Source organism: Pezoporus flaviventris, unplaced genomic scaffold (assembly GCF_033815535.1).
Source record: "Pezoporus flaviventris isolate CSIRO_AGI_PZ_B2104156 unplaced genomic scaffold, CSIRO_AGI_Pfla_v1 ptg000037l, whole genome shotgun sequence".
NCBI lineage: Eukaryota > Metazoa > Chordata > Aves > Psittaciformes > Psittacidae > Pezoporus > Pezoporus flaviventris.
This window is the reverse complement of record NW_026892585.1, coordinates 6,046,442-6,059,457: the sequence shown is the minus strand read 5'-3', so window position 1 is coordinate 6,059,457 and position 13,016 is coordinate 6,046,442. Positions and strand designations below refer to the sequence as shown.

The 13,016-nt window shown below is 43.6% G+C and overlaps 1 protein-coding gene across 2 annotated transcripts; it reads left to right on the top strand.

Annotated features, from left to right (window-relative positions):
- The first annotated feature begins 6,871 nt into the window (after positions 1 to 6,871).
- On the top strand, positions 6,872 to 8,522 carry CCDC201 (coiled-coil domain containing 201). 2 transcript variants are annotated; one of them, XM_061465054.1, is made up of 2 exons: positions 6,872 to 7,422; positions 8,360 to 8,522. In XM_061465054.1, the coding sequence occupies exons 1-2, from the start codon at positions 6,889 to 6,891 to the stop codon at positions 8,444 to 8,446; spliced, it is 621 nt and encodes a 206-aa protein (XP_061321038.1). In that variant the 5' UTR covers positions 6,872 to 6,888; the 3' UTR covers positions 8,447 to 8,522. The 2 variants fall into 2 exon arrangements, with proteins under 2 accessions (XP_061321038.1, XP_061321037.1); XM_061465053.1 differs by having other exon boundaries at positions 6,872 to 7,425.
- Positions 8,523 to 13,016: the final 4,494 nt, after the last annotated feature.

Here is a 13,016-nt window from a genome sequence, read left to right as displayed (position 1 = left end):
GGCACTGAAAAGCTTTCTATCAGACCTCACCGGATTCATAAATCCTTGTTTGCTGAAGGTTCCAGCAAGAGTTGGAAGGCAACTCCTGTGAGGAGCAGCTGAGGCCCTCAGTTTGTCTGGTTTAGAGAGAAGGAGGCTGAGGGGTGACCTCATTGCTCTACAGCTTCCTGAGGAGGGGAAGTGGAGAGGGATCTGCTGAGCTCTTTTCTCTGGGATCCAGTAACAGGACTCATGGGAATGGTTCAAAGCTGCACTAGGGCAGGTTCAGACTTGACATGAGGAGCATTTCTTTACCAAGAAGGTGGTCAAACCCTGGAACAGGCTTCCAGGAGAGGTGGCCAATGCCCCAAGCCTGTCAGTGTTTAAGAGGCATTTGCTTTAGAGCATGCTTTAGCTTTTGGGCAGCACTGAAGTGGTCAGGCAGTTGGGTGAGACAATCATTGTAGGTCCCTTCCAACTGAAAAAATAATAATCCTCTCCTCTCCTCTCCTCTCCTCTCCTCTCCTCTCCTCTCCTCTCCTCTCCAGTGTCTTCAAAGCACATATATAAAATGACCGTCAGCATCTCAGGATTTTGAGTAGTGTCTATGCGTGTAATTCTTACTGCAATAAGTGGAAATAAAGTGTTAAGGTACTTTGAAAAGTCTCACTTGTCTCTGTGCAGGTTTATGTACCTAAAGAGGCTAAGTCCATGGGGAATGTTGGACTGTTTCCATTTCCATGTCTTTCAGCTTATTATTCACTAGAAGAGAGGCTGTGCTCCTTCTGGACACCCCCTGTACCATAATGATGGAAAGACCAAGGGGGACATTATTCTGCAGAGGATAGTTCATGACAAGGCTCCCTGCTGGTTCCAGCCTTCACGTCGATAAATGAGATGTTTCAGCCCGATCAGAGCACTCCCATTTGACTTGCTCATACACAAAACTCACAAACAGGAAGAACAGGTTATGGGAACTTGGATCAAATTTGCATTTTAATGGATTTTCATCCAGAAACAACTCATAATCTGGGCCTAAATCTTCTAAATCAATTAGGAAATACAGTTTAATTTCCTTTCCTGTTTGTTTGGTTTTTGTCTTGCCAATTCCTTTAATCTTTCCTCTAATTTATTCTTTCCACATGGCTCTAAATTTAGGAAAGCATTTTCACCTTTGTGTCCCTCTCTTCATTTCTTCTTCTTCTTTTTACTCCCCACCACCATTTGCATTCTTCTTCTGGCTCTCGCTTCTTCCTTCCAATTCCCAAAACAAGAACATACGGCTGGTACAGCATCATGGTTCCCTTCAGGAGAACTGTTTGGCTGTATCATCAGAGTGGGAAATGAATAGAGCAGCAATTGAAGAAGCAGAGTCTCTTAGATCAGACCAGAAGACTAAGGGGAATAGGTGTCCCTTCATGTCCCTATGTAAGTATGTATGCTGTTCCATGGTAAACTGAAAGAAATCCAGTTTTGCCCTCTTCCAGATGAGGCCTCCTCAAAGTCCCATTGTCTCTGGAGTGAATTTGTGCATTTGAAATGGAATAAAAGGGCTGATATTTGAACAAAACACTGCTGGGTTTGTTCCCCCCACTTCCATTAGTTTTGGAAGTAAAAAACATTACGGAATAATATTCCCCATGAGGGAATGTGGTAAAAAAATATAAATGATTTCCTATGTGGGTTTTGTATTTTTGGAACAAATTTAGAAAGGGAGATGAAGTTATCTCCTAAAATGAGATCCACAGAAGAGTCTTTCAAGCCATAATCATAAAGCTGTGGGAGGTTTGACATAATATACATGGAGATGCATAATAATATTGGTAGAATTGTGTTCCATCTTATCTTGCATCACAAGCAAAGGAAAGGAAGGTGTGTGAGCAGAGACCAAACAGCTGGATCCAGGCTTCGGGAGACCTGTATTGGGTATACAATCCTGATGTTGGTCATAGCAAGTAATGTAATTTTAGTGAAGTAATGGTTCATAATGAATAAATAGGTGTGACTACAGGACACAGTACGTGCCATTCTTTGAAAGGTGCAAGAAGACTTCAAGGTGCCACTCATGCCAGAGCTTGGGCGTTTCAGGTCCAGGCTATAGATACACCACAACCAATATAATATCATCGGTGCACCTGGTCCTATCTGTCATAACAGCATCCTTTCTGTATGATGTCTGCATTGTTATGTTCTAATTGTTCTCTGTAACATCCTGCCACCATTCCATAAAAAGCTAAACCGTGGCTAGCCGCAAGAACCACTTACAAATCTCCTAGTTTATATCTTGAGAATGTTCATCATGGAACTAGAGGAAATGGCAAGTAATGGCTTTGCAGGAAACGTGAATGTTGATTTTTAAGAGATGTGTGGGCAAAGGCCATGGAAGGTAGGCATAAAGATGCTGCAGCTACAGACAGCACTGGTGGACTATGAGGTGCTACAAAAAGGATACACTAGGAAGTGAGGGCAAGCATGGTGAGGAAGGCAAAGCACAAGGTGGACATCAAGGCCAGGAGTTCTTGAAGAGGTCCAGTGACACCAAGTTGGCTGGGAGTGTTGATCAGCTGAAAGACAGGAATGTTCCGCAGAGGGATCCGGACGAGGCAAAGTGCAAGGTCCTGCATTTGGGCCACAACAACCCCATGCAACACTCCTGGGGAAGAGTGGCTGGAAAGCTGCCCATGGAAAAGGACCTGGGGGTGCTGGTTGACAGAGCTGAACATGAGCAGCTTGTGCCCAGGCAGCCAAGAAGCCACAAGCATCCTGGCCTGTATCAGCATCAGCGTGGCATCAGTGATTGTCCCCCTGTTCTGGGCACTGGTGAGGCTGCACCTTGAATCCTGTGGAGAATGGAGCCAGGAGGTGCCTGGTCACTAATCACAAGGAACAAGGGACAGGACAAGAGGAAATGGCCTCAAGCTGCACCAGGGGGGTTTAGATGGAGTTTATTCCTCCTTGAGAGGGTGGTCAGGTGTTGGATCAGGGTCCTGGAAGTGTTTACACACCATGTAGAAGAGGCCCTCAGTGCCATGGGTTAGTGGTGGCCTTGGCAGTGCTGGAGAACAGTTGGACTTGATCATCTTAAAGGTCTTTTCCAACCTGGCTGATTCTGTGATTCTATGAGATGATGTCAGTTTCATTCAGACCCATCACAAAGGTGGGTCTCACATAGGTTCATGCTGTGCAGCGTGGTTTGCATCACTGCACCACTGCGAGAGACTGTATTAAGTCCCACTGACACAGCAGGACAGTGCAAACATTGCGACACTCAGTCAAGACATCACTCTGCTCTGTGCTATATACAGAGCTGGCTTGCCAAGCCCTGCAAGGTACAGTATGGCTGACCTGGTGGGTTTGCTCACCACGCCACAAGGCCACTAGTTTGAAAATTAACTACTCGCATTCAAAATGAGGTAAGGGCTGGTCTACTCTCTTCTGTGTTTATAAAGGACTGAGAATTTTGTCTCTTTTTTTTTCTCTTGCCCAGCCACATATATCTCAAAATAGTTTTTGTTGAGTTCTCAAAATATTCCTGTAGGAACCTCCCCTGGGAGTTCAGGAAATAAATAGCTTATCCTGGACAGACTATTTATTTCCAAGATGTTTACTCGTGCAATCCATGTGATTGTAAAGTGCCTCCATTTCTCAAGCTCTCTTTCAGTTCCTTAGGGGCACATAATTTAAACCTAGCAACTTTCCCCATATACTGCCAGACTGTTATTCCTAAATATTGAACTGGTAGCTCCAATTCTCTATTCATACTGCAATTATTAATGCAGCAATAGAGGGTGGTTTATGATTAGGTTTGAAATGCTCAGACTCCCTGGAACCACAGGTTCAAATCCCGGCGAGATCAGCCCTTCACCCCTCTGTCTGCGCCAGAGGCTCTCTACAACCTCAGGTCACCCGCATAAAGCCCTGACATTAGGTCTGTCTGATCAGATCAGCTTAGATTTTGAATAAAGGTCCACAGGTCATGCTTAGTCCAAAGGGGCTACCCCAGTATTTGTGCACATGCTTCCTCAGTGAGTAGTGTGATAGCAGCTATGCACTGCCACCCACCACAGAGCTGGCTTACAATTCAGCTTGCCTGGTGCAGTCCAGCTGCTTTTCCTCTGCTGACAAAAGCTACATTCCTCCACCTGAACCATGCCATTTCGGACCAGTGCTGTTCCCATCTAAGAGCTGGTGTTTTGAAACCGATTGCTTCAAAATAAACTGCTTCCGCTTCCACAGTTGTGAGCTGCAAACACCATGGAAGTCAGACTGCAGTAAAAGAACCTTCAGTTTATTCTCACTCCTCTTCAACAGAAGAGTTTTTTTCAGGGCAGATTTAGTATTTGTTTTCTCATTTATTTTTGGGGGCAGGAGAAGCAGTGAGAAAATAAAATCAGGACAGCAACAGATATACTCCATCACCACCCATCCATCCATCAACATACATCTCTCTTCCAACAGATCCTCAACCTGCCTTTAGCAGCCATGTGAGGCCAATTAACCACTTGATGTATTTTAGTCATTGACAATGGGCAGCAAGCAGCAGAGATTAAACAGCAATAAACATAGCACATAAATAAGTGGACCAGCCCATTTTTTCCTATGATAACTTCATCATGTGTTTCTATTTAGCGATTTATTCAGTTAGCAGCTGAAAATCCTGAAAAGATGCTAAATGTGCGACTTAGAAGTCTCTGCAGAAAAGGACGATGGGAGGCTCACAGGGCTATAAGAGGTGAAGTAGCAGCTTAAACCAAATCACCTGGGGTGTGGAGGAAGGTATCAGAGCCTGGTAGATCTGGTAAGCTTGTTTTCTTTTGTAACTTTATGAAGTTACTGCAAGATGCATTCTCCACATAGATTCTGGTATTGTTCAGCAATTGATCTTTCTCTGATGTTTTTTAGACCTCTTCCCTCCTTTATCTAAAATGGCTTTCTAAAAACAACAGATTAGAGCGAGTTTATTGCTTGTATAGAAATGCATCTCTAAAGCACAGAGAAATGTGAAAGGAAAAAAAAAGCCAGCTTCTTCTGTTATCCTCAGAAGTCTTGGCTGAAAGCATTCTTTAAGAACTAGCTTTAAATAGAAAAATAGCTTTTAATTGACCATCTAAACTTTAATGAGTAAGGGGATGGCATCAGAACGTATAGCTGAGAATGGGCTTGGAGGGGGGTAGTTACAAACTCCTTCTTATTCGCTTTCTGAGTTCAGTTGTGCAGGCTGTCTGCCAGTAAGTTTCTATGATAAAGACTAAAGGAAGTCGATCTGGCTGAACAGGAAAGGAAAAAGCAGCTTGTGTAAGCCGCTTATAATGTGTCACACAAGCTAGCACTGCTAAAGAGTGAGGGGAGAAATGTGTATCCAAGTACAAGTGATAATGGTGGTTCCCCTTCACCCCCAGGAGAAGAAAACCACAAAGCACCTGACTTTTCCTGTACAGAAGAGTTAGTGCTCTGCCTCTTGCCTCCTGTTCCTTAGAAACAAAAAGTGGCTGTGAGACTGCTAAACTCAGGCTCTACACAGGTGCAAAGCATTGACATTGATTAGAGGAATAGAGAACTGATGCTTTTTGCTTCAGCAGACATATTCTTCTGTACCTCCTTCATTGTTGTCTTGTTGTCCCATTCCCCATCCCAAGGGCTTTGATCTATGGGGCTTAGAATATGGGTGCTTAAAACACACTGCCTTTTTGATGAGCTACATGTGGTCAACCTGCATGAAATACCTGAACTGCTGCATGAAAACAGAATTCAACAGTTACTAGAAGTACTTAACTCCTTGTCTAATCAAGATATTTATCTTAAGTGCACCTTAAACTAAATACATTTCTCTTGGGCTTCTCCATATCTATGAAGTCAAGTTCCTTGTTGCTGGGTGTTGGTAAATGGGTAGTGGGAAATGCTATGAACAAACCCAACCTGTAAATTCATTGAAAACAGACCTGCCTAGAACACAGTTGCTTTAGGACTGAAGCTGAGGATCAGCATGACTAAGCCAAATGACAAGTAAGAAGGAATGAGAGGCTTGTGAGCTCCCCCTTAACAAACTAAGGGAAATAAAATGGCAGTTGAGTTGAGGTGCTTGCTTGCATCCAGAACTTCTCCGCATGTCTCTCTAGAGCACCTAACGTATTGCTATGCTATGGTAACCCCTCTGGCATCTAACAGTTTTCAGCTGCCTGCCCTGTGTTAACAGTTGCAACCCCAAAGTATGTTTTTTTGTATACCCAGAAGGAGAAAACACTGTCTTAATGGCAGCCTTCTAATATCTGAAGGGGGCCTACAGGGATGCTGGAGAGGGACTCTTCATCAGGGACTGTAGCGATAGGACAAGGGGTGATGGGTTCAAACTGAAACAGGGGAAGTTCAGGTTAGGTATAAGGAAGCTCTTCCCTGTGAGGGTGCTGAGGCGCTGGCACAGGTTGCCCAGGGAAGTGGTAAATGCCCCATCCCTGGCAGTGTTCAAAGCCAGATTGGACCGAACCTTGAGCAACCTGGTCTAGTTTGAGATGTCCCTGCCCATGGCAAGGGTTTGGAACTGGATGATCTTCAGGTCCTTTCCAACCCAAACCAGTCTGGGATTCTATGTTGCAGTTAAGGTGGTATCTTAAAAAAATCTAGCATATGTGGAGCTCCACATGCAGAGGGCTGGGACAGAAGTGAATGCTGTCAATGTGTCAAGCTGTCTTCCAGTGTTCTGTTTTCAGTATGGCTCCTCCAAGCTCTTGAGCAACGCTGATCTATACAGAGGATAAATCCCATGTAAAGATAATAGGAAAATAGGAACACCTTGGATTTGGTTTTGTGGCAGCTGAAGGCCTCACATGACATCTCTTTCTGTGTGAGCAATGAATTTTCTGATTTTTTTTTTTTTATTTCTTTTTTTCTGAAGGCAATTAACCTGATTTCAAGATGTCGGAGGAAGAAGAGTCTATTCTGAACACTAAAAGATCTCTGAGAAAGAGATGGGTGAAACACAGCACTCCAGTGGATTCAATGCCTTCAGGATCAATGTCATCTCTTACGGAACTGACAAATCGGTCAATTGATGACCAAAATTCCAGCAAGAGAATTTATGAATCTCCAGTGCCAAAATCAAATCTAAGTAGATCATTAGCTCAAGTATCAATGGCATGTGTTGAAGCGTATATCCCTCATACGTCCCCAAAAAGGCTTTCAACAGCGTTTGACTCACAAGAATCAAAGGAAGAGATAAGCCAAAGCTCCCGGGTCGTGTTTTCTAGGAAGAGGCTTTCCACAGTGTTGGCCTCTGGTGAATCGGATGAAGAGCCAAATGACAAGGTCGTGCCAAGCTCGGAAACTCGGGCTTCCACCAAAGCATCTGTAATTCCTGAGAGTGAACCTGCATGGCTTCTTACTGGAATACCAGGGATAAAAGATCTCCCAATAGGAAAAAAAAGAAAGAAGAAAGTTGACAAAGCCCTTGTGGTAATGGGTTTCCCTTTGTTATGGAATAGCTAAGCTCTACAGTTTTTTACTGATGCTGCCTGTATACAAATCCTTCTGGTAATATGGGCATATTCTAGTTACAGAACATCTCCACAACTTACCAGTGAGAACATACATTTGTGAATGGAGTCATAACCTGCTAGACTGTCTGGTATCATTCCTAAATCACAGGCTAGATGGGATGCAGTCTTCCAGACTTGTACTTGCTTCAGCTGGTGAGACTGCATGACTAGTTGTGTACCCTGGTACAAAAGTACATTTTTAATACATTGATACATTTTAATACATTAATCTTCTTTCTGTAAAAGAACCTTAAGGGAAGAGTCGGTGATTTGAATTCTCAAGTTTCTTAATATTGGCAAGTTAAGTGAAACTGGAGAAACAAATGATCTACTTCTTTCCTTGCTTAATCCAAATCATAGTGCTTTATTAAAAAGAATGCCAGTTCTTGCAAATGGGGTCTTGTTTGCAGTCCTTTGATTAGTGAAGTGTTTCCTGGTGAAAGCCTAGATTAATAGACCTTCTGCAGGTCTTTATTTTTCTGTTTCATAGAGCACAAGAACTCAAATTTCCTGGAACTTTCATTATTGGCAAGGGCCCTGTGGAGAGCCCATAGAAAGGACAGGGAGGCAGCAAGGTTAGATACTGAAGGCTGTCACATCAGTGAAGCCATGAGAGTCTATTCTGGCTTGGTTTTTCCCCTGTCCTGTATTGTTCATGGGTGTGTTGGAAACTCAGGAAAACTTGCCTGCTCTGACAGTAAAGGCTTCTTAGCTTAAGACAAAAGGAAAACTTCAGCCGAAATCCAGCTGGGTTCCTAATGCCTTTGTATATGTTTTGTGTGTGCTTGTGTTTCAAAGCCGGTGACATCTGAATGAATTAGGTTGACTAAATATTTTCTTTTCTGTAACAGAGAAAGAAAGAAAGAGAATGGCTGCTCCGTCAACTTAAAAATATCGAGGAGGCAACTGACCATGAACTGACAATTGAAGAAGCTTGATTGAACTGGCATTGGTGCTATCACATCCAGCTGCCGGGAGCAGCTGGTTCCAATAAATCATGCACCTGACTAAAGTACCTGTTAGACTTCTTTCTTTCTTTTCAAAATGTGGTTGGTTGGTTGGGTTTTGCTGGTTGTTTTCTTTCTGCCCCTTGACTCTAGGAGGAGTCAGGTACAAATTAAGCACCTCCACAGGAGAACCAATGTTAACTTATAATGGCTAAAGGCCTGGAACAAAGAAGGGAGGGAGATCTTTGTGTAAGAATCATTCTTCATCCTGCCACAGCTCTTCCTGCCCATGCTGGCCTGTGTCGTGTTCCATTTTTTTAGGGTTGCTGATGTTCCTTAAGTGACAAAGTCCTAGTGGCCCCATAGAGTGTAAACCTGGTTAGCCAAAGGAGAATCTCCTAAAGAGTAATCAAAGCTGATGCAATGGGGACTGGTTTTGCTGCTAGCTGAGGAGATGAGGAAATAGTGAGAGGCACTAAGGAGGGAGGCCACCCTCGAGAGATTACTAATTAATGACAGTTTGTTTTGAAGTTTTGGCTCAATATGAGCTTGCCCCAGCCCAGGACTGTAAATGCACCTCACTGTTGCGTTGGAGATCTTTAATGTTCAGCTGTGTGCTTTGAGGGGGTGTGTGTTTTCTCTGTTGATCTCGAGCTGCTGCGTGGAGGGGATGAAGGTGTCTTGACAGTTGTATTGGCAAAATGGCAGCTTGGCTCACAGCAGCTCTTTCTGAAGCACTGGTATAAGTAAGTGATGCAAAAAGCATGACGGTCAGTTCCTCCTGCTGACTGACACTTAGTTTTTAGGCAGCTTAACAGTTGTAAGTGATCTATGGGGTGTCAGCTAAAGGGATCCAGAACAGTTTTACCATGTGCACACACTTCTCCCTGCACTTGTGTGGCTCTAGCACATGTATTTTCTGGGCTATAGTGGGTTTGCAGCTTGTCCCAGGTACTGTCTAATTATCCCAAAGGAGAGAAGTCCTTGAAAATTAAATATGGAGGTAAGGGAAGCTTTTGCATTTCCTTCCTACACACTGAAGCTTGTAATATCTCGTGTCCAAGGTGGCAGAGAAGCAGAAGCGTGGTCCAAGCCAACACTGAGACAGGCTAACCAATAGCAGCTGTGCTATGCTCAAAGATGTAAGAGTGCAGTTCTGGTTTTACAGCCTGTCTCAGGATTTAAAAGGAATTAGGATGTTTTCGCTAATGATTCCTGAAGTGAAATTCTTTGGCGTTACTCAGAACAGCCTTATCCTCAGAACCCAGCCTTCTGTGGTAGCTGGGCAGTGGGGCCATGTTGCCCCTCAGGTCACCGACCAAGGCATGCTTGCTTCATTTGCTGTTTAGTTAATGTTCTGGTATTTGTTTGTGTGTGTGTGTTACCCAGGCTGCTTGTCTGGCCTCCGCAGGTTCCTCTGGCAACCAGGGAGCTCCTGGCTGATGTAGATCCCAAGCTGCCTTTGAGATTAAATAGGCATAGTTGCAGATGTGCTGCTATTCCCCTTGAGCTTGCAGGCATTTCATCAGCATCTATGATTTGTGCCAGGGGCTAAACTAAGATCAGGCAAGTGCAAGGTTAGCGTAAAACCCTTCTCTACCCCTGGGAGAAGCACAGATTAGTCTGCCCACAAGACCCAATGCTTCATCTGAATGACCCAGTTCCTCTCTTATTTATTTGTATCTTCCCAGTTAGCCAGTTCCACTTGTCCCTTCTTCAGACTTCTCCATACTGGTCTCAGAAAGTCTTGATACTGCTTCTGCTCTTCTCTTTCCCAGCCACTTCTCGAAGACACTCCTGGCTCCTGCCTAAGCCCATCCAGTTCTTTGGTCTTCAAATGTCTCTAAAGTCTTCTCTATTTTGGTGTCTAGTAGCTTCCTTCCTTTTAAGACACAAAAGTCTTCTGTCTTCCATGTCTGCTCTTCACTGCTGGATTCCTTGCCCATCTGATCAGATACCCTCCAATACCCGATGCCAGTCTTCTGTCGAAACTCAGGCTCAGCTCATACCCCTAAGTGCCTTTGTCTACTTAGTTTGAACGCCTCCATGATTCTGGGCCAAGTGGAAAGGTCATTAAAGGCCAACTGGACCAAGTTCCAGGCCTCTGCAGGCCAGGGGTGTAGCTGCTGGGAAAGGTGCCGCTTGAGGCTACACCAAATGCAAGCAGAATCTGGGAATACGGCAGCTAAACATCTAAGGAGTCTTCGGGTTTGTGCCAAGTGCAACACAAAACTCTCTAAGATTCAGAACGCAGTAATGCTGGGAAAGTTTTACAGGGATCTAGGCTGCTGCCCTGCCAAATTCATGGAACTGGTTGGTACCAGCAAAATCCCAACGACTTTTCTTTGTGGAGGAGAACAAATTGCCCAAAGTGGTAACACAGAATTGACTTTGACTTTGTCTTTACAAGTCCTGAAGCTGCATTAGACAGATGTAAGAAACCTAAGGCTTTAAGGATTGTGGAGACCACTTCTATTTCCTCTTTCTGGAACGTTAAAAAGAAATACAAAAGACTCTATAGCATTTCTCTAGCAGTAATTTAGGTCCTCGGGAATTTGCAAGAGTCACAATATTGCTTTCATAGGCTTTCTTGAGAAAATATGAATAGAATTAATGGGTACTTCAGGAGTTCTCTGAAATATCTGGTACTCTACATCAACAGTATTTTTGTTAGTTGTAGTTAGTTGTGGGTTAGAATCCCAAGGGGCTTCAATAAGACCTATGTAGTACCAAGCTACATGCTACCCTTCGTGAATGATGCTCCCCAAGACAGGTTTCTCTCAAATTTTTGAAAGCCAGGATGTTAGCGAATGTGAAACTACATGTGTCAAACTACACATACAAAACTAACACTCCTATTACTGAACTTCGTGTGTAAGTATATCCATAGGGACAAAGTGGAAAACACCGAAACAAAACAAAAGCCTTAATATTTCCTTTATTTACAGCGTTTGCACTTGCATTTGCTTCTCCAGTAGACTCCCAAGTCTACTAGACTTTAATGAGACAGTTTTGTTATAGATACACATATACTTTGAAAAGAATAGGCTTTGAGAGAGGCATTGGTAGTACGCAGTGTCAGTGTTGTTAATGGTCATCCTCTAGTGGCAACAGTGGCAAATAAATTTTTGGTGCAACACTCTTCATGTGCAAAGTTCCTTTATGCATATTTATATTGCAATATCACCATGGTGAAAAAAAAAAAACAGCCCCAAACTAACAACTTAAAGAGAGCTGTAGAGTCCAACACCTCCAAAACCCAGCCTTCTCTCATTAGTAGTGACCTTAAATATGGATTACAGGGGCTGAGGCTAGAAAAGATTAGGGACTACAGATGCCAGATTTTGAGAGGGTAACCCCCCAAGGTATCGTGTTTTGTAAAATAAAAAGCCCTTTTTCTGCTTGGAAGAATGTGGATCAGAGTTGCAACAGGTTCTTGAGCCCTTGCTCCTGTCCTGGCTTTGAAATGCAACCCTGAGCATGTTTACAAGTACTGAGAGTGCTCCTTTACGGCAGTGTTTTTCCTTTAGGAGCTAAGCTATGACCTTGACCCAGGGAACTGTTTTCAGTACACTTGTCTCTGAACGGATATTACACAATCTACCTGCTGATGGTGACTAAGCATGATGTTGGATGGAGAGGAACAAAAACACTACTAAGAACACAGGGAAGAGACAGTGATGTCTTCACCCTGGATTTACGAGCTCGGCCTTGTTCCCACTGAAGCAATGGCAACACTCCTGTTGACAGAGCTGGGAGTGCTCTGCCCAGCTGCAGTGTTTCTGTAGGATGCCAGATTGAAGAGAAAAATGTTTAGCACACATATTTAACATATTTCAGATTTAAATAACAGAACTGGTAATGAAGTTACTTCTTTGCTGACCACAGCTGAAAAATTTTAGGACAGACTAGAAGTGGAAAACTCTTAAATAAAACCAGATTTATTATTTTTGTTCAAAATCACAAGATAGTTACATTCCTGCTACAGACAAATCCCCGAGTAATAAATCACACAGCATGTCACTGACCTGTACTCCAGTGTGTTTTGTTCTGTAAGACAGACAAGTGCAGAAGTCCCCCTCAGCTCCATCTGCTATTGTAGTTCACAATGCCTATTAAGATAGCTTATTCGTCAGCACTTCTGACTTATTAGCAGTAAATGAGCAGATACACTGAAGGTTTGACTGAGCCTGTTAGCACCTAGAAAAGTTGGATAAATTAAAGCTATTGAGTAATGTTTTAGAAACTAGATCTAGGCACTGATCTTAGAACGCCACCTCAGATGTAGCCTCCCACCCAAAAAAGCCAACAAACAATTCACATCCGCTCAGTCCTTGCACTGCTAGGCAAGTACCTAAAGACCCTGTAAAATGAATCTTGGCTTGATAGTGCAGTCAGACCCAAGGGGCATGCAAACCCCATATATATTGGCAGTAGCTCCTGGTTGCCAGCCTCCTGCATCTGCCCATACATATGGTCTCACAGTACTCTACACCAGTCCCACTCCTCCACCCTGAAATGGGATTGTGTGCAGGAGATGCTCAGCAGACACCATCAGGCT